The sequence below is a fragment of the Cetorhinus maximus genome, chromosome 18, assembly GCF_964194155.1.
Source record: "Cetorhinus maximus chromosome 18, sCetMax3.hap1.1, whole genome shotgun sequence".
Lineage (NCBI taxonomy): Eukaryota > Metazoa > Chordata > Chondrichthyes > Lamniformes > Cetorhinidae > Cetorhinus > Cetorhinus maximus.
Window position 1 is genome coordinate 28270499 of NC_135896.1, and position 19560 is coordinate 28290058.

Sequence of the window (19560 nt, forward strand, 5' to 3'; positions counted from 1 at the left end):
TGAAGTTAATTACTTTGTTAATGGCCTTAATAGGCCTATCAATTATCGGTGGGTGCGCAGCCGACTCCGGTGCGCGCCCACCGAACAAAACATCTCGAGACAGTGCAATGACGTTGGGACTCATGCCCGACGTCATCACGCGTCATTTTACGTGCTGGCGTGTCGGGCCCACCCCCACACGCTGACTGAAAAATCCTGGCCAAAGTATGTTCAATTTAGAATTAACATTGAGTGATGAGAGTGTTTTAGAGAAGTTTCTTTACACAGCTGTTGAATTACAGACTATTGCATTTTTACCGTAAAATTTAATTATAGGGCTATGGGGAGAGGGTGCTACAGCAGGATTAATTCTGGGTTGCCCTCACAAAGAGCTGGCACAGAGGTGAGGGGCAAGGAGCATCCTTGTGTAAGCTGGAAGCTTCCAAATTTCTATAAAACTGATTCTTCTGTTTTTGAAATAATTAACAATTCATCACAATTTGAAGATCATAAATCTAATGTTAGCAAATACTAAAAGATTAATGCAATTGAGAGTATCTTAAGACTAGATAAAATGTGCTGTTAAAAAGTCTCATATGAACAACAAAGAAAAATGAAATAGTTTGAAAAGAACTCCGTGTTTATTTGTAGAAAATACCTTAACTAAATTTCTTAACAAGATAGTTAACAGGGTAACACTTGAATTACTGATCACTTTAATCACCTCCAAGCCAGAACACACTCAATGAAACAACGTCCTCAAATATATAAATGAATCATTGCAATATGGTGGTGGAAGGGGAAAAAAGGGCTCCTTAGTGCAATCACCACACCCTCAACTTCTCTCTCCCCCCGCCCCCCCACCTTAAACCAGCTTATATTTCACCTTTCTCCTAACTATGCTTCAGTTCTGCCGAAGGGTCGTGAAGACTCGAAACGTTAACTGATTTCTTCTCCACCGATGCTGCCAGACCTGCTGAGTTTTTCCAGGTAATTCTGTTTTTGTTTTGGATTTCCAGCATCCGCAGTAGCTTTTAGCTTTTTGTTTTTACCTTAGTGATAATGTTTTCAATGAAATTTGCATAACCTTTGAAAGATACCCCTTGCAAGAAGAAAGAAAATTGTACCCAGTATTAAGAAATCAATGACACGAGGAATTTCTTCAATTAATGTAACAGCCAGGCTAAAAAGATTTACTGACATTATGAGTTCTGTTGTGTAGAGAATTCAGGCACTCCCTGTCACTTTCTATCCCATTAAGTTACAGTATAAGTCTTTTGTGTTAAGCACACTGGAAACCTCAAAAAGCCACTGCTGCATTGCATGTTCGTGCAATTTCGAACAACACAATTAATATTTCATTACTTTTATTCAAATAGCAACTTTACCAACACTGATGCTCATTGGGTGAGGCATAAAGACATTTTGTGTTAATTTCTTGTCAAATAAATTATTGGTGAAAGTTACATTAACATTATTGGCAATGAATTACAGGTGGTTACAGATGCCAAAATTAAAATTGAAATGGAGAATTCAAAATCTGTTAACCATATATAAATAGTGAAGTTGTTTCTTTTAAAATATGACGGTATTTTTGCATGATATTTCTGAATCTTTGTTTTCATTTGCACCATTTCTAGTAGAGTTAATTTAAAACAACAATATTGCGCATGAATCCCTTTTGGTATTTTCAAAAAATATACAATTTACATTCGTCAGAACTTTACGTCTCGCAGGCAGGCACATGTCTGAACCGAACGGACATGAAATAGTGCATGATGTTGGGCTAGTGTCCCGACGTCATCCTGAACACAAGTAATCTTCATATCGGCGCGCACACGCAGGTGTCGGAGCCGTGCCCGCCAATGGTTAAAAGGCCATTTAAGGTCATTAAAAAGGCAACTGATCCCAATTTTACATTGCCCATGCGATTTTGCATTGTTGCATGGGCAAAACTGGCAGACGGGCAGCCCACTTGTAATGAAACCTCATCCAAAAGCAGGATAAAAAGGGTCTGCAGCATTGCCATTGTGAGTAGTGAGGAGTTTAGGAGATAGTTTGTTGCTGGTTGCTTATTTGAAATTGACACTTCACCTCTGTTCTGAGCTTCAGTCTTAGCATTTCTAGGCTTCATTTCAGGAATCATTGGTATCTCTAAGGCCCCTGGAGGATTTTGACCGTGTGGACCCTTTTAGACACCAGACAGCCTTCTGTGACCCTGGTAATGGGGATTGTGCTCTCTGTTGGTGGCATCTCCTCTGAGGAGGAAGAGAGGGACAGAAGGGAGAGGAGGCCAGGTGTCCCTATGCAGTTCCCAAGGAAGTGACCTGTGGGAGGAGAGGCGTAGGCACAAGGCACACAGGGCCAGCAGTCCAAGGTGGAAGGGGCTACAGAAGATGCCACTATCCTGCTGTCAGGGTTTACAGGCAGCGATGCAGCTACGTCAACATGTCCAGGTGCAATGCCGAAGGAGGCTCCGCCCCTCCAGGGAGACTGTGACTTCCATTTGTCAGATGATTGGGCCTGAGATCACTTCCAACAGTGTGGATGGATACCCCATGCCAGTGGCTCTGATGATCACAGTGGCCCTCAACTTCTATGCCTCCGGCTCTTTCCAGGGGTCAGTGGGGAATCTTTGTAGAGTGTCCCAATCACCTGTCCACAGTTGTGTCAAGCTGGTGACTGATGCTCTGTTCAGGCAGGTAATGACATTTATTCATTTCTGTATGAACAGGGCCAGCCAGACTGAACCTTTGCAGCGATTGCTGAGTTCCCCCATGTCCAGGGTGCAATCGGCTGCACACATCAAGGCATCAGCAGGTCAGCTGGGTGCCATTGTCAACAGGAAGGGCTTCCACTCGATGAATGTCCAGATAGTTTGTGACCACAAGACGCAGATCCTGCAAATCTGTGCAAGGTACCCTGGCAGCTCCCATGACACTAACATCCTCAGACATCACAGGTGCCAAGGCTGTCAACTGCTCCAGCTCAATTGGATGGATGGCTGCGGGTGACAAGGGCTATCTGTTGAAAAGGTGGCTTATGACATCTCTCCGCTACTCAAGAACAGAGGCAGAGCAGCATTATAATAGGAGTCATGCCTCCACAAGGGCAGTGATAAAGAGGACCATAGGTCTTCTGAAGTTGCGCTTCCGATGCCTGGACTGTTCAGGGGGAGCACTACAATACCCCCCAGAGCAGGTGTTCCTAATCCAGGTTGCATGCTGCGCTCTCCACAATCTGGATCTGGCAAAGGGGGGGATCCACTAGAGGAAGAGGATCATGAGACAGCTCCACAGGCCACAGATGATGAATCCAGTGGTGAGTCAGAAGAGGAGCCTGGTGAGGAGCACGGTGAGGACATGGAGGCAGACCTCTGGATCCATCAGGGAGGCAGGGACACCTTGATCCAATGCTCCTTCAGCTAGGCTACCAAAGATCTGCATCCATCTTATGCCAGAGGTGCCGCCTCCATTCTGGATGTCTGAAATGACTCTTTCATCCGAACCCAAAGTCCACTCAGTGCCTGTGCAATAAAGTTTAGAGCCTCTCATGTCCAGCATGACATACTGGCAAGCCCTGCGTCTACAAAACAAGTGAAGCATACTCAGGCCATTGAGACAAAAGCAAAATTTATATCATGTTGGCACTCACATCAAATGAACACAACAATATATGGTGTTAATGGTCACACTAGTAAACATATTAAAAAAACATGGCAGAACAGATCACCCGTGAACAGTCCCTCTTGTGCTCACAGTGCCTTAAACTTACATTTGCGAATGCTGCGTCTTGATGCCCCGCCCCCTTGCTGGCAGCAGCATTGGTGCCAACCTGCTGACAGTGCTGTCCTGTTGGCCTTGATGACCTTGGCAGTTGTCCTCTGGCCAGTGGAACCTGTGCTGACCCCGCCTGGGAGGGAGCGGCCAGTGCCACAGCTGACCTCTCCCCAGTCATTGCAACATCATCAGATGCCACGGTCACTGATAGAGGGGCGGAGGAGCTGATGTCATCATCCAGAGCACCCTGAGAAGAGCCCAGAGAGACGACAAGCAGCTTGTGCACCAATGTGAGGTCATTCTGGACCTCCCTGCTCGCCATTGATGGACGGGCACCTAGCTGGGATACTGGGTGCCTCATCCATCTCCCACACTGGCACTGACCACCTAAGGCCATTGCCTGTGTGAGGGTTTGCAGGTCCGAGCGCAACCCCAGGAACCCCTGATTCTGTCCCTGGAGCTGCCTCTCCATGAGAGTTGCCACTCTCTCAATGGAGGAGGCAGTGCGCTCATCTTTCAATGATCGATAGGGACTCCAGGTTTGAAGATCCCATTAACGATGAGACTGCACAATCCGACACTCCCATCTCTATGCATTGCACTTACCTCCGTCAGAGATCCCTGCCTCTCTATGACTGTCTGACCAAGATGGGCGGTGGCACTCTAGTTCCAAGGTATCCATCTCGTACCTCATCAGAATGAGGAGATTTGGGGGGCCTCAGCCTGTCTTAGTTCTTTCGTTGGTGCTATGGTTTCTCTTCTCTTGAAATGACAGGGGAACACTGATTTGTCCACACTCTACCTGCAGTGCCATTGCAGCCTGGCAAACCACCCCCCCCCCCACTTAGGATACCTTGCAGGGCATATCAGAGTTGTGGCCCTCGACCCGCAAGGCACTCAGGCCAAGCAGCCAGGGCTCACCCCCTTGGTCGGCTCCGGTGTCAGTGACAGTTGGCACTCAGACTCTAACACCCCTCCACGGGGGGGAAAGCCAGCCCTTAACATTTCCCCACACTGATCCATGTCAATTCAGTACTCACCCTTGCCGAGTGCAGCAGATCATTGAACCTTTTGCGGCACTGCATCCCTGTGCACCACACAACACTGTGGCCGTTGACCTCGGAGGTCACCTAGGCTTTTTTGGTCAGGTGCGGTGGCCTCCTGCCATCCCTGTGTGCTAGAGTGTCCCTCCTGACACTGACTTCCTCCACAAGGACCATGAGGCACTCGTCCAAGAAATGGGAGGCCAAGTGCCCACTTGACTTGCCCTCTGCCTGACATCTCCAGCCATTGGTGAGGCCATTGTTCGAATGAAATGGTTTCCTGGACAGACTCCAAAGATTCTCCCCTGGCAGTTTTCAGGGGGCTGCCTCCGCCAGTTTTAAAGTGCCTGCCAGGTTGCAATTGGACCCGGCGCCTGACAGGCTCCTGCCCCCGCCCGACCCTTCCTGACCATTGAGAAGACGTGTTTCACGCTCGGCAAACCTTAATTGGCCATCCAGCGTGAAATCGCGTTTGCAACGCGACTACAGCAGGAGAGGATTCCACGTCCGCTTCCACCTGGCGCACATGCCAGGCATGAAATTCAGGCCATTAGTCTTAATTTACTGAAGGTTAATAAAATCATATGCACTATGAAAAGAATAATAAAAAATGCCAGAGTATCAACTTAATGATAAAACACCTGACATTCGTTGTGGTTGCACTTATTGAATTTTTAAAATAATGTTTTTGGGCTCAGGGAGGTGGTGATGTTCGTGCTGGGGAATGAAACCTTTCCTATTTTAGGCAATGAGTATCAGCATTAAGCAATCTCAGATCAGGGATAATAGTGAAGCAGAGTACAATTCTCTTTATTCTGCCCCCAACCTCTTAAAGTATTTGCTAATGCAGTATTTTATCCACAGCTGTCACACAAGCAATGTTGTGAACTCTTAAGTGAGGTTGTCAATTGTTGCCCACTTAGGAACAACATGTTGATAAGGAACTAGGCCAACACTGTGCAAACCCATTTCACACAGGACCCTTACAGACAATCCTCAGAGACTTTCTAGTAGCTACTCATCTGATGAAGGGATATACACCCAAAACACCTCAATCTGTCTTTTCACTTTATGGATATCTGATCTGCTGTATATTTACCAGTTTCTCTTTTTATGTCAAATGAACAGATAGTTTTCCATCAGGCATGACATGTTACATTTGCCAATTTAATATTTGTTTGCAGCATTAGTTTGGCCCTTCTATTATTGTATTTCAAATACTGCAATTCTGTCCTTGGGCTGAAATAACTGCAAGAGTGCAATTTTATATAGCATACAAGGCAGGCTCAATTTGCTCAAAAATGAACAAGAAACTCAGTGATTTGAGTTAGCTGCTGTTCAGTGCATGCATTTTACAAAATTAATTGAATATCTACATAGAATGTGAGGAACAAAAGCACCACTAACAGTAACGGAAACAAGATTTTAACTGATTTAATGCATGATGAAATGGTCTAGTACTATGTTGTTGAAACATTTTATTGATTGCAACTGCATTTATTCCAAATATATTTTGTGACTAAAAGATATTATTAGTAGTGTTCTTAAGTGATTTTCCATCTGCACAATTGATGTTGCATAGTAATTTTAAAAATACTAGAGTACATCATGTTTTGGTGTAAGTATACTACTAAATTATATTTCTAGTGATTGCTATCTATACTATTTGCATTTCAAAATGGAACTTCCTGAAAAAAATGAATTGCAGAATTGGTATGTTAGAAATGCCATTGGGTGTAGGTAATATTCTGTAAATAAGATCCAGTGAAATAACAGGGCACATTTGACTAGACAATGAGGACTTCTTGTGGTATTTTTTGAAATTACAATATCCAGTGTATGTAATTTAGAACTAAAGTTGAAAAAATGCAGTTGCATGTAAAGGACAATAGACAGTTTCAATTTTGTACTGAAGTTCAATAAAGTTTACTTTGTTACTGTGGAACAAGTTGAACAGAAATACAAATTTGGGATACAAAAATATAGTATTTACAAATATGTTTTTGCAATATTTTTGAGAAATATGGAGCAAAGATTTTAACATAGTCAAGGCATACTTGACAATTTAAAATAAATTGTGAGATTAAAAGCTTACTGTAAACTATCATTTTAAAAAGCAACTCTAAATCCATCTCTGTACACCTTTATTAAAACAGGATTACATTTACAGGGCATTAAAAATAATACATTTCAGAATGCAAGTAAATAATGCAAGTTATGTAACAGACTATATTGGACAATGTCAATTATTGGTTAATGATTCCTAAGTGTTAGCAAGAATACAGAACTGCAAATATTTGCTGAAACTAGTTCAACACAAACCTTAGTCATCTATACATTGTGACTAACGAAAGTAATGCATTTTATAATTACCTAAATTTGCATCATGATTCAAAAGTTTTAACAGTCAACTGAAATTGTTTCAATTGAGTATTTTACACAAAATTCTGTGATATGAGCTCATCATGAGTTATTCATTGTTCATATAAAATATGATATGATTCAACTGTATTTTAATTCTAGACTGAATTATAAAAGTCAATGGAGTGTACATTCCATGTGAAGTAGAATCAAATTTTCCTTGATGGATGAAAGTTATGTCAGCTAAATTTTCAAAAAAAGTATCTCTATGGCCAGGTCTTGTTAGTAATATACCAATGCACACAATAGTTGGCATTTATATATTTATATTGGCATGATACATAAATTCGCTTCAAATACCTTTACATCTGTACCTGTACCATATTTGTTTTAATGCAAATCCTTTAAACTTAGGCATTAGTCAACTCATCCAAAATGTTAAATTCAGCATGCCTAGATGTTAAGAAGAAACTTGACAAATAATGCAGGAATAAATAAACCAACTACCATATTTTAAATAGGTTTATGAACTGTTTACAAAATAGTACAATGTTATTTTGAAGGAGAAAATAACTAATCCCCAGAAATGTAAAATGTATTTGAAAGAAAATGCTTGAATAGATATTTCATGAACCACGCACAAATGGTGTCTGCAAAGTTGTTCATCTTCCTCTTCAAAAAGGAATATATAGCGACCGTATTGCTTTCCCTCCAAATCTGTCACATTTGAGATGGCTTTGAAGCACTGCTGTTGTGTATGCTGAAAGAAATCTTTCCATCATCAATCAGTTTCATTTTTCACAAATTAAAAAAAATTCTGTTAATTAATTTTCATAAATTATTGTTGATTATTAAAACAAAATAAAGGCAGAACGAATATTCACAGAATTTGATTAAAGGAATTGATCTTTACAAATGTTTAACTAATTTTGCAACAGTTGGCTTTAATTTGTCCCTTTTAAAATTAATAGCAATGTCAGATTAAATAAAAATGGCACTTTTCTACAAATGCTGTGCCTGTTCTAATTTAATTTTATAATCTTAAGTATTCAATAAATGTGACAATGGATTATATAAAGAAGTAAGCATTTCAAACCAAATTTTATCAAAGATTTGAAATCTTTCATCTTAATCCAAGTTTGAGAAATTTTATTTTACTTTAATTTAAAATATCGTAGTTTTAGTTAGTTAGACCATACTGCATTATCATTTAATTCATCATCTTTGAACTACATGTATTGACTATGCATTACCAAATTATCAAATCAAACTAATTGCTACAGAGAAACCAAAATAAATCAGTGGCATGTTTTACATAATCTGTGGAGGTAACATTTTATCCGAAGACACATGTATTGTACTTTACCTGGAATCTTTCTCACGTAATTCTGTTATTTTGTTCAGTGATAGTTACTAATATCAGTAATAATAAAGTAATAATGCCTTTCAATTATATCATTATCATTTCATGTTGAATTTAAAAAACTTTAAAATGTTTTCTACATGCCCAAAATCCAGTACTCAAAGCAAAAAGATGCAGTTTGAATGCAAGCTCCGAGAGGAACCATTTTGCTGAAGTAAGAATGTTGACATTAAACTTTTACTAGATGTTATTCTGTGAACACTCATAAATATTGATATGGCTTTTGGAATTGGAATATAATTTTCTGTATTCCCCTATAATAATGCTATTAAATTAGAAAATAAAGCATTCTTTTTATATTTGAAAGAAGTTTACTATTCAAATGAAAAATGCTCAACATTTCAAAGTAAAAATTAATTGCTTCTCAGACTTTTGTTGATACCTTTTGTTAATTTTTTTCTAAAATGCACTGAACGGCAACACAATTACATTTTTCAATGCACTTACATTTAATTATTCAGTGGGTACTTAATCATTGGATTGACAGAGCAAAGCTTAAGTCTGTTTTGTGTGCTCTGGTGGATGGGCTAATGTCCATTTACAGAATAGAAATTGTACTCTGGAAAAATGGACTACAGGCTTCAACTTATAGGGCAGAACTTTGACCTCGTCGGGCAGGCTCGGTGGGGGTGAGCGGGGTTGGTCGGGAAGCTGACCGTCACCCATAACTGAGGCCCAACCGCGATTTCACGCTGGCAGGCCAATTAAGGCCTGCCCAGCGTGAATGCCGGCTGCCAAACGTCTGAGAAGGGGCAGACGGGGGCAGGGGCCTTATGGCTGCCAGGTCCAATGGCGACCCGGTGGCCAGTTCAAAAATGGCGCAGGAAGCCCCAGGGAGACTGCCCACGTCGGAGTTGCAGCAGCGACATGGCTGCAAACGTAGATGTAGAGACCAGGCAGGAGGTGAGGTCAGCTGGGCACTCGGCACGCCATTTTTCCGATGAATGCCTCGCTGCTCTTCTGGAGGCGGTGGCTGCCAGAAGGGACAGCCTTGTCCCCAGAGATGGGGAGAAGAGGCCACTGCACCAAACAAAGAGTGTATGGGAGGAGGTGGCAGCCCGGATGAGCAGCCACGACCTGGGCGTTTCAATGACTTGCTGCTCTCAGGAAGGGTGAATACTGTGTTGGCATGTGCCAGTGTGTTGAGTTGTTTTGGGCTGGCCATCCCCCTGTGGAGTTCAGGGGTGTTAGAGTCTGAGTGCCAACTGTCAATCACGCCAGAGCTGGCCAAGGAGCTGAGCCCTGGCTGCTTTGAATGAGTGCCTTGTGTCTCGAGGGCCACAACTCGGATCTGCCCTGCAAGGTGCTCCTCAGCTGGGGTTGGCTAGGCTGCAATGGTGCTGCAGGTACAGAGTGGACTAATCAATGGTCCTCTGTCCTTTCAGGAGAAGACATCCCATAACAATAACGAGAGGTCGCAGGCTGGCGGAGGACCCCCACACCTCCTCATCCTCTCCTGGTACAAGCAGGAGGCCTTAGAGCTCGAGAGACGTCATGCACCTTGGTCAACCGATTGCAGTGAGGCTGGGGGTGTCAGATGAAGGTAAGAGTGCAGTGTACTGAGGTGAGAGTTTCGGATGCTGCAAACAATTTTGTGCAGTCTCCAGACTGGAATCCTCATTGATCATTGAACGACGATGGCACCATGATGCAGATCTCCATTGTATCACCAGGGTGCCTGGCATGCACAGTGACAGTGTCATGACTTAAAATAATGACATGTCCTTCTTCTCCCTTAGATCTGCCATCAAGCAGCCAAGCGCAGGAACTCCAGGAGCTATCCCTGACACCAGAGGACCACCATGCTCCCAAAGCACTTGCGTCACACCCACTCTCTGAACCTGGCACCATCACAGATACCAGCACCTTGGTGGGCATTAGTTCAGTGGCTAGTATCTCGGTGCACATTGGTGAGGGCACTTCACACTCATTTGATGTGCAGATGGAGGACTGCTGGAGACCAGGACGATGTTCAGTCAAAGGCTGATAATGGGCCTCAGGAGTCATCCATTAGGCAGCAGATGCTGGATGTCCAGCAGGATGTGTGGGAGGATCCGGTGGAGATCCAAGAGGGTATCTGTGCCATGGTCTCCGTTGTGGAGGAGTCCCTGCAGAGCGTGAGCACTGCGTTGACCCTCACGTCTCAGCGCAATGCCTCCTCCATGGAGAGAGTGGCGACTCTCATGGAGAGGCTGCTCCAGGAACAGAATCAGGGGTTCTTGCTGGGATTGTGTTCAGACCTGCAAGCCCTCACATAGGCTCCGACCTCAGCAGGTCAGTGTCCGCGTGTGAGATAGATGGGGCACCCAGTATCCCAGATGGGTGCACATCCATCAATGGCGAGCAGGGACATCCACAGCGATCTCACGGTGGTGCACGAGCTGCTTGTCGTCTCTGTGGGCTCCTCAGGGTGCTCTAGATGACTGCAGCTGCTCCTCCGCCCCTCTGCCAGTGACTGTGGCATCTGATGAGGCTGTGGCGACTGGGGAGATTGCCAGCCGTGGCACTGGGTGCTCCCTCCCAGGCAGGGCCAGCACAGGCTCCACTGGCCAGAGGATGGCCACCAAGGTCACCAAGGCCAACAAGACAGGAGGCAGCAGGCTGTCTCCAATGCCGGTGCCAGCGAGGGGGGAGCATCTAGATGTAGCACCTGTAAACATAAGTTTAAAGCACCTTAAGCACAAGAGGGACTGGTCACGGGTGATCTTTTAGTTCCCCATTTTGCTTTACTTTTTTTAATGGTGTGACCAACAACACCGGATATTGTTCTGTTCAATAATCTGTGTGTTCCAACACTAAATTACATTTGCTTTTGTGTTATTGGCCCGAGTATGCTTCATTTGTTTTGTAGGTGCAGGGTAGGCCAGTATGTAATGCTGGACGTGGGTGGCTTGAAACTTTATTGCACAGGCACTTACTGTATCTTGGGGGCAAAGGAAAGGGTCATTACTGTGATCCAGGATGGTGGCGGCAGCCCTGGCATGAGGTGGTGGCTCTTATCTGGCAGCCTAGCTGAAGGACCATTGATTGGATCAAGGCATCCCTGCTGCCCTGGAGGTTACCGAGGTTTGGCTCCACGCCGTCAGCATTCTCCTCACTGTGCTCCTCTTCTGACTCACTACTGGACTCATCATCTGTAGCCTGTGCAGCTGCGTCAACATCCTCTTCCCCAAGTGGGTGCCCCCTTGCCAGTGCCAGATTGTGGAGCATGCAACCACTATCAGTGACACCTGCTCTGGGGGATATTGCAGTGCACCCCCTGAACGGTCCAGGCATCAGAAGCGCATCTTCAGAAGATCTATGGTTCTCTCTACCACCACCCTTGTGGAGACATGGCTCCTGTTGTACCACTGCTCCGCCTCTGTTCTTGGGCGGTGGAGAGGCTTTTCAAGGGATAGCCCTTGTCACCCAGCAGCCATCCATCCAGTCGGGCTGGAGCACTGAAGAGCCTCGGCACCTGGGAGTGTTTCAGGGTGTAAGCATCATGGGAGCTGCCAGGGTTCCTTGCACAGATTTGCAGAATTTGCATCCTGTGCTCGCACACTGTCTGCACGTTCATGGAGTAGAAGCCCTTCCTGTTAACAAAAGCACCTGGCTGACCTGCTGGCACCTTGATGGCCACGTGTGCAACCCTGGACGCGGGGGAAGTCAGCAATCGCTACAGAGCCTCTGGCTCGCTCAGTCTGGCTGGCCTCGTCCATGTGGAAATCAACGAAAGTCAGTACCCACCTGAACAGAGCTTCTGTCAACAGCTTGATGCAACTGTGGACAGTTGATTAGGAGACTCCACACAGATCCCCCACTGACCCCTGGACAGAGCCGGAGGCATAGAATTTGAGGGCCACTGTGACCTTCAGAGCCATTGGCATGGGGTGTCCACCAACACAGTCGGAGCTGATCTCAGGCCCGATCATCTGACAAATGGAGGTTGCGGTCTCCCTGGAGAGATGGAGCCTCCTTTGGTATTGCATGTCGGACATATTGAGGTAGCTGCATCGCTGCTTGTAAATCCTGGCTGCAGGATAATGGTATCTTCTGTGGCTCCTTCCTGCTGGCCCTGCGCTTCTTGTGCCTGCGCTCTCCTCCCACAGGACCCACCACTGGAAGCTGCATTGGGACACCTGGCCTCCTCTCACTTCTGCTCCTCTCTTTCTACTCAGAGGAGGTGCCTCCAGCGGAGACCACAATTCCTATTACAAGGGTAAGAGATGGCTGCCAGATACCTGGAAGGGTCCACATGGTCCAAATCCTCAGGGGGCCTTGAAGACACCAATCAGTCCTTAAATGACACGTGGGAATACTAAGAATGAAGCCCCGATCAGAGATTAAGCCGACAAGTACCAATAAGCAACCAGTAGCAAACTACCTCCAAACGCCTCACTACTCACAATGACAATGCTACTGACTCTTTTTATCCCGCCTGTGGATGAGGTTTTGCAAATTGTGGGCTGCCCGCCTGCCTGTGTGATGAGTGAAAAATCACACAGGCAGTGTTAAATCGCCATCAGTTGGGTTGTTAAGGGCCTTAACTGGCCTCTTAATTAATGGCAGGCGCAGCCCCAACTCCCGCTCGCCGACCAAAATATCGCGCAAGTGCGCGATGATGTCAAGATGCTTGCCCAATGTCATCACGTGTCATTTTACGCTCGTTTGGGGCGGCCGCACGCCTGCCCGACGAGTGAAAAACTCTGCCCATAATCTATAAAATACATTAACTGTGAAGCAATTCTAAATATAAAATTCAAACAAAAATTAACTGCATACCTGCTATCTTGATCTTGGATTTGCATTAATGTTCGCATATTGCGAGAACTATCCCTCTGTTGCTGCATAAAAGAAGGTTGATAGGTTCCACCACTTCTCATCTGTCTACAAATAATGTCTGGTTGGAAGCTGCGAGTATTAGGTAGGTTCCCACCCAAATGCTTGTGCTTCTTATCTGCAACATTATTTACATATTTGTAAGAAAGTTGACATCTGTCCAATGTAAATCACTTTAATTAAGATACCTAAGGCTTGAAGTACGAATAATGTATTTTCAAATATTTCACATGGCATGCTTTGTTATCTACATTTGTTCTGATGATAATCATCATAATTGTCATTATTTTTTCTTGCTCTTTATTGCTTTCACAATATAAAGGCTCAGAAACTGCATGCTGGTGTCCGCATTTTGTTACTGTTAAATTGGGACAAGCACTTTTCCTGTGCAGGAAGTATTTTTTCAGTTTTCCATTCCAAAATCAATACCCAAATTTTCAGAATGAGATTTAGTTCATCCATTAATCCATTTGTCAAGTCCTAGCCACCCAATTATAATATATACTATATAAATATATATGTATAAATAATTGGGTCAAATTGCTTAGGGATGTTTTACTATTTTGAAAGCACCATGTGACTGTACATTGTTGTAATTTCCTGTTTAACCTCATAATGCACTCGGGTTAAATGAAAACAAAAAATATAGCGTGCAGTTTGTTTTTTATTCATTCACAGGACGTGGGTTTCACTGGCTGGGCTAGCATTTATTGCCCTTCCCTGGTTGCCCTTGAGAAGGTGGTGGTGAGCTGTCTTCATGAACTGCTGCAGTCCATGTGATGTAGGTACACCCACAGTGCTGTTAGGAAGGGGGTTCCAGGATTTTGACCCAGCGACAGTGAAGGAACGGCGATATATTTCTAAGTCAGGACGATGAGTCACTTGGAGGGGAACTTCCAGGTGGTGGTGTTCCCATCTATCTGCTGCCCTTGTCTTTCTGGATGGCAGTGGTCGTGGGTTTGGAAGTTGCAGTCTAAGGAGCCTTGGTGAATTCCTGCAGTGCATCTTAGATGGTATACACTGTTGCTACTGTGCATCGGTGATGGGAGGAGTGAATGTTTGTGGATGTGGTGCCAATCAAGCAGGCTGCTTTGTCCTGGATGGTGTCAAGCTTCTTGAGTGTTGTGGGAGCTGCACTTATCCAGGCAAGTGGAGAGTATTCCATCACATTCCTGACTTGTGCCTTGTAGATGGTGGACTGGCTTTGGGGAGTCAGGAGGTGAGTTGCTCGTCGCAGGATTTCTAGCCTCTGACCTCCTCTTGTAACCACAGCACTTATATGGCTAGTCCAGTTCAATTTCTGGTCAATGGTAACCCTCAGGGTATTGATAGTGGGGGATTCAGTGATGGTAATGCCATTGAACATCAAGGAGGCAATGGTTAGATTCTCTCTTGTTGGGGATGGTCATTGCCTGGCACTTGTGTGGCGCAAATGTTACTTGCCACTTGTCAGCCCAAGCCTGGATATTGTCCAGGTCTTGTTGCATTTGGACATGGATTGTTTCAGTATCTGAGGAGTTGTGAATGGTGCTGAACCTTGTGCAATCATCAATGAACATCCCCATTTCTGAGCTTATGATGGAAGGAAGGTCATTGATGAAGCAGCTGAAGATGGTTGAGCTGAGGACACTACCCTGAGGAACTCCTGCAGTGATGTCCTGGAGCTGAGATGACTGACTTCCAATAACCACAACCATCTTCCTTTATGCAAGGTATGACTCCAACCAGTGGAGACTTTTCCCCCTGATTCCCATTTACTCCAGTTTTGCTCGGGCTCCTTGATGCCACACTCGGTCAAATACTGCCTTGATGTCAAGGGCAGTCACCCTCACTTCACCTAGGGAGTTCAGCTCTTTTGTCCATGTTTGAACCAAGGCTGTAGTGACGTCAGGAGCTGAGTGTCCCTGGCAGAACCCAAACTGGGCATCAGTGAGCAGGTTGTTGCTAAGCAAGTGTCGCTTGATAGCACTGTTGATGACTCCTTCCATTACTTTACTGATTATCGAGAGTAGACTAATGGGGCAGTAATTGGCTGGGTTGAACTTGTCCTGCTTTTTGTGTACAGGACATACTTGGGCAACTTTCCATATAGCTGGGTAAATGCCACTGTTGTAGCTGTACTGGAACAGCTTGGCTAGGGGAGCAACAAGTTCTGGAGCACAAGTCTTCAGTACTATTGCCGGAATATAGCCTCTGCACTATCCAGTGCCTTCAACCGTTTCCTGATATCACGTGGAGTGAATTGAATTGGCTGAAGACTGGCATCTGTGATGCTGGGCACCTCTGGAGGAGGCCAAGATGGATCATCTACTTGGCATTTCTGGCTGAAGATTGTAGCAAATGCTTTAGCCTTATCTTTTGCGCTGATGTGCTGGGCTCCCCCATCATTGAGGATGGGGATATTTGTGGAGCCTCCTCCTCCATTGAGTTGTTTAATTGTCCACCACCATTCACGACTGGATGTGACAGGGCTGCAGAGCTTAGATCTGATCCATTGGTTGTGGGATTGCTTAGCTCTATCACTTGCTGCTTATGCTGTTTGGCACGCATAGGGGTCTAGGTACGTAAAATTGGGTGGGCACCAATTCCACCAGCTTCTCACCCACCCTCAAGCTCCCCCCATAATAACATACTCTCCCCGCTCACACACTCTCCCCCTCACACACTCTCACTTACTCTTCCCCCTCACACACTCTGACACTCTCTCCACTCTCAGACTCTCACACATCATCCCCTCACACACTCCTACCCTCCAACCCCTTGCTCCCACCCCCTCAATCTCTCTCCCTCCCCCTCGCTCTCTCCCTCCCCTTGCTCCCACCTTCTCTCCTCCTGCTTCCACCCTCCCTCCCCCCTCGCTCTCTCTCCCTCCTTCTTGCTCTCTCTCCCTTCTCCTTGCTCACACTCCCCCTCACAGTCTCCGCTCACTCACTCACTGACACTTTGGTGGGCCCTGCTCCGGTTCTCTTAGGACCTGCTCTCGCTTCCTCGGGCCCTGCAGTCACTCCCTCGGATGCCGCTCTGGCTGTCCTGGCTATCGAACTTACCCTAAAAACTTACCTTTGTACTGTTTACTGCTTGTCCAATCACAGACTGGTTTCTCCCTGCATTTGCAATGCAGAAAGAAACCAGCCTGTGGTTAGATGAGCAGCTTTACAGCATTTTTCAAATATAAGTTAGTTGAATGTCCACCAGGTTTGGTGGTCGAATCCAGGGGGCTGGAGGGCCACAACCTGGCCTGTGGGCTGTGAGTTGGACAAGCCTACTTTAGAGCATTGAGGCAACTCCTGACCCACTAGCACAGATCCAGCATATTTCACCACCTGTAATTTTGAGGCTAGAATATTTTGAAAATAAAACAATTCTCCAACTTTTAAGTTCACTTCAATATATATCCTCTTTAATTTGTTGTTTCCTCTCAACATCCTTACTAGTTTCTTATCTCTATGCAGAGCTATTCGAATTGGAGATAGTTAACTCCACAATCCAAGGTCCTCCTGGCCTTTATGTCACACATAAAGGGAACACTATGCTGGGCTCCCCCATCATTGAGGATGGGGATATTTGTAGAGCCTCCTCCTCCATTGAGTTGTTTAATCGTCCACCACCATTCACGACTGGATGTGACAGGGCTGCAGAGCTTAGATCTGATTCATTGGTTGTGGGATCGCTTAGCTCTATCACTTGCTGCTTATGCTGTTTGGCACGCAAGTAGTCCTGTGTTATCGCATCACCAGAGACAGAGAGCTGAATTTTACATGCCACCAGCGGGCATGTTTCCCATGGGGTCTAGATACTTAAAATTGGGCGGGCACCAATCCCACCAGCTTCTCACCCACTCTCAAGCTCCCCCCCCCCCAATAATAACATACTCTCCCCGCTCACACACTCTCCCCCTCACAGACTCTCACTTACTCTTCCCCCTCACACACTCTGACACTCTCTCCACTCAGACTCTCACACACCATCCCCTCACACACTCCCACCCTCCAACCCCTCGCTCCCATCCAGTTGGCTTGAATTGGAGGGCCCATCAGCCCATGGAGGTGGTGAAGCCTAACTAAAGTGACATGTTTAACCAGCACCTCCAGAAGCAGGGAGAACCATGCCAGGAGCATGAACAGTATCTTCTGAAACACAGGCCATCATATTTTCAGCTTGCCCGTACAGGTCAATATTGTTCAGTGTGTAGTGACCTATATGAACTTAGCTCAGCCATGGGGATGAGTGCAGTGGCAGATCAAAAGTTTGTGCACAGGCAATTGTTTCCCTATTGTTCCAAAGCTATTTTTTATGCATCATGATGTAAATCAAATTTCCCAGCCCGTGGAGTCTTGGGCAGTTTAAAAACCAGTATTTTAACAACTTGCATTTATATATAGTGTGTTTAACATAGAAAAAATGTTATAGGTTTCTTAACAGTATATAATCAAGACAAAAATAGACACTAAGCCAAAGGATGAGATATTAGGAGGAGTGATTAGAAGCTTGGTTAAAGAACTTGGCTTTTCTAGGAGGGACTTAAAGGAGGCGAGGATTGTGGGGAGCTTAATGTTTCTCCATTGAAGTAAAGTGTTGATTCCTGAAAACTGCCCACTAACAGTGATGTTATAAAAACCTGTTAATTTCAGTATCAACATTAGATAATTTGGCACAATCAGACAGAACAAATAAACAAGTTGGAAGCTATACAAAATCTCTGCAGATTGTTGTTTAAGACAAAACAAGAATAATACATTACAATTTCTTACTTCTGGCTGTTTCCTGTGGCATTGAGTCCCCAAAGCCATGTGGCAGATTGAAATCCGGTGGTGAAAAAGCCTGCAGCCCTTTATGAAGACTATTAGTCGCCCTCAATGTATTGGGCCTTGTTAACAATGGCATAATTGCACACAGCCCTGTTTCTAAAGGAGGATTTGAAGACATTGCCTATTGATCAAAATAAATTAATACAATCAATATCAGTAAAGATTGACATCTATAGCTGAGTGATATTAAATAACCAAGTGAAATTAATCACTTTAACTTCAAATGTTTCTGACCAGATGGGAAAGGTGGTTCCCCCCGCCACTTAAAGTTGACTGAAGTCTAGCTCATGTACAGCAAATATGCTTCTGTGGGATGCTTGGCAGGTGTACTCAATGTTCTATTTTATGACTGTCTATCAGGTAGGATATAAACAAAAGAGCTATACTAGATAAATCTACCGAACTTGTCTAAGGGAAGGTAAGAAGTAAAACTGAGTGCATAATATACACAGTTATTATTGTTAATAGTGCTTGTTTTATTTAAGTCTTTTATATACAGCAAAGTTTGTTTTTGTTTAAAAATGTGAAATCTTGTGGCTTGGTTCTATTGATTTAAACAAGGTTTTTGGATTTCTCTTTAAATGTCAATGGCCCCTAACCGGATCATAACATCATCCTAAATCAGTGGCCATAATGTATCACCCTACATTGCATAATTATACTTGTTATAATTGAGTGTATTGTTCAGCTTACTGTTAGCAATGCCACAGGAGATCTGCTAGCTGTTTAAACAAACAAAATTCTTACACTGTGCTCACACAATAGAAATTCAGCTCTTTCTTTCTCATCCATAGTGACTGGTACACCATCTAATATCTGAAGCCTTGTCAATCGAAACACTAGGAATGGACGATACAACATTTTACGAGAGACCTTAAAAAAGAATTTACATGGTTATTTAAAAATAGCCTCACTTCTTCATCTTCTCAAGGGTTTCGACATTGCAGCAATTCAGGTAAGACAGTAGAATTACATACTACATCAAACACATTCAGAATTTCACAAATTTAATTAATTTTATAGCTGCCTATATTGTGAAGTATCTTCAAATCAATATTTTGCTTAACAAGAATTGCTCTTAATTGTAACTTGCAAACCTATTCAATGTCAATCCAAACCTTTGCATATAGTTGCAAATGATTAAGTGATTTTTTAAAGAAATGTAGCCTGAACTCCTCAGATAGTTTAGAGGGAATTATTCAATAACAACCTGAGACACACAGAACATAAACACTCCAGATTCGACTCCTATTCTGTGCTGAATTAGTTGATCTCAGCTGGGGCAATGCTTGGAAACTACAATTAGCCTCAGCGCCTCAAGTTAAAAAGGGGAGAATCAGGTAGGG

At 44.4% G+C, this 19560-nt stretch overlaps 1 protein-coding gene across 5 annotated transcripts in view; it reads right to left on the reverse strand.

Annotated features, from left to right (window-relative positions):
* Positions 1–6930: 6930 nt before the first annotated feature.
* The window catches only part of lrrc9 (leucine rich repeat containing 9), a 197358-nt gene continuing 184728 nt past the window's right edge, over positions 6931–19560 (reverse strand). For 3 of the 5 annotated variants that reach the window (XM_078562277.1, XM_078562278.1, XM_078562275.1), the window contains 4 exons: positions 18962–19087; positions 18158–18335; positions 13350–13524; positions 6931–7922 (listed from right to left, as the gene is read on the reverse strand). In XM_078562277.1, the coding sequence (XP_078418403.1) occupies positions 7883–7922; positions 13350–13524; positions 18158–18335; positions 18962–19087 (519 nt within the window). In that variant the 3' untranslated portion in view covers positions 6931–7882. The remainder of the gene's footprint in view (positions 7923–13349; positions 13525–18157; positions 18336–18961; positions 19088–19560) is intronic. The other 2 variants (XR_013579440.1, XR_013579439.1) reach the window with 1 other exon arrangement.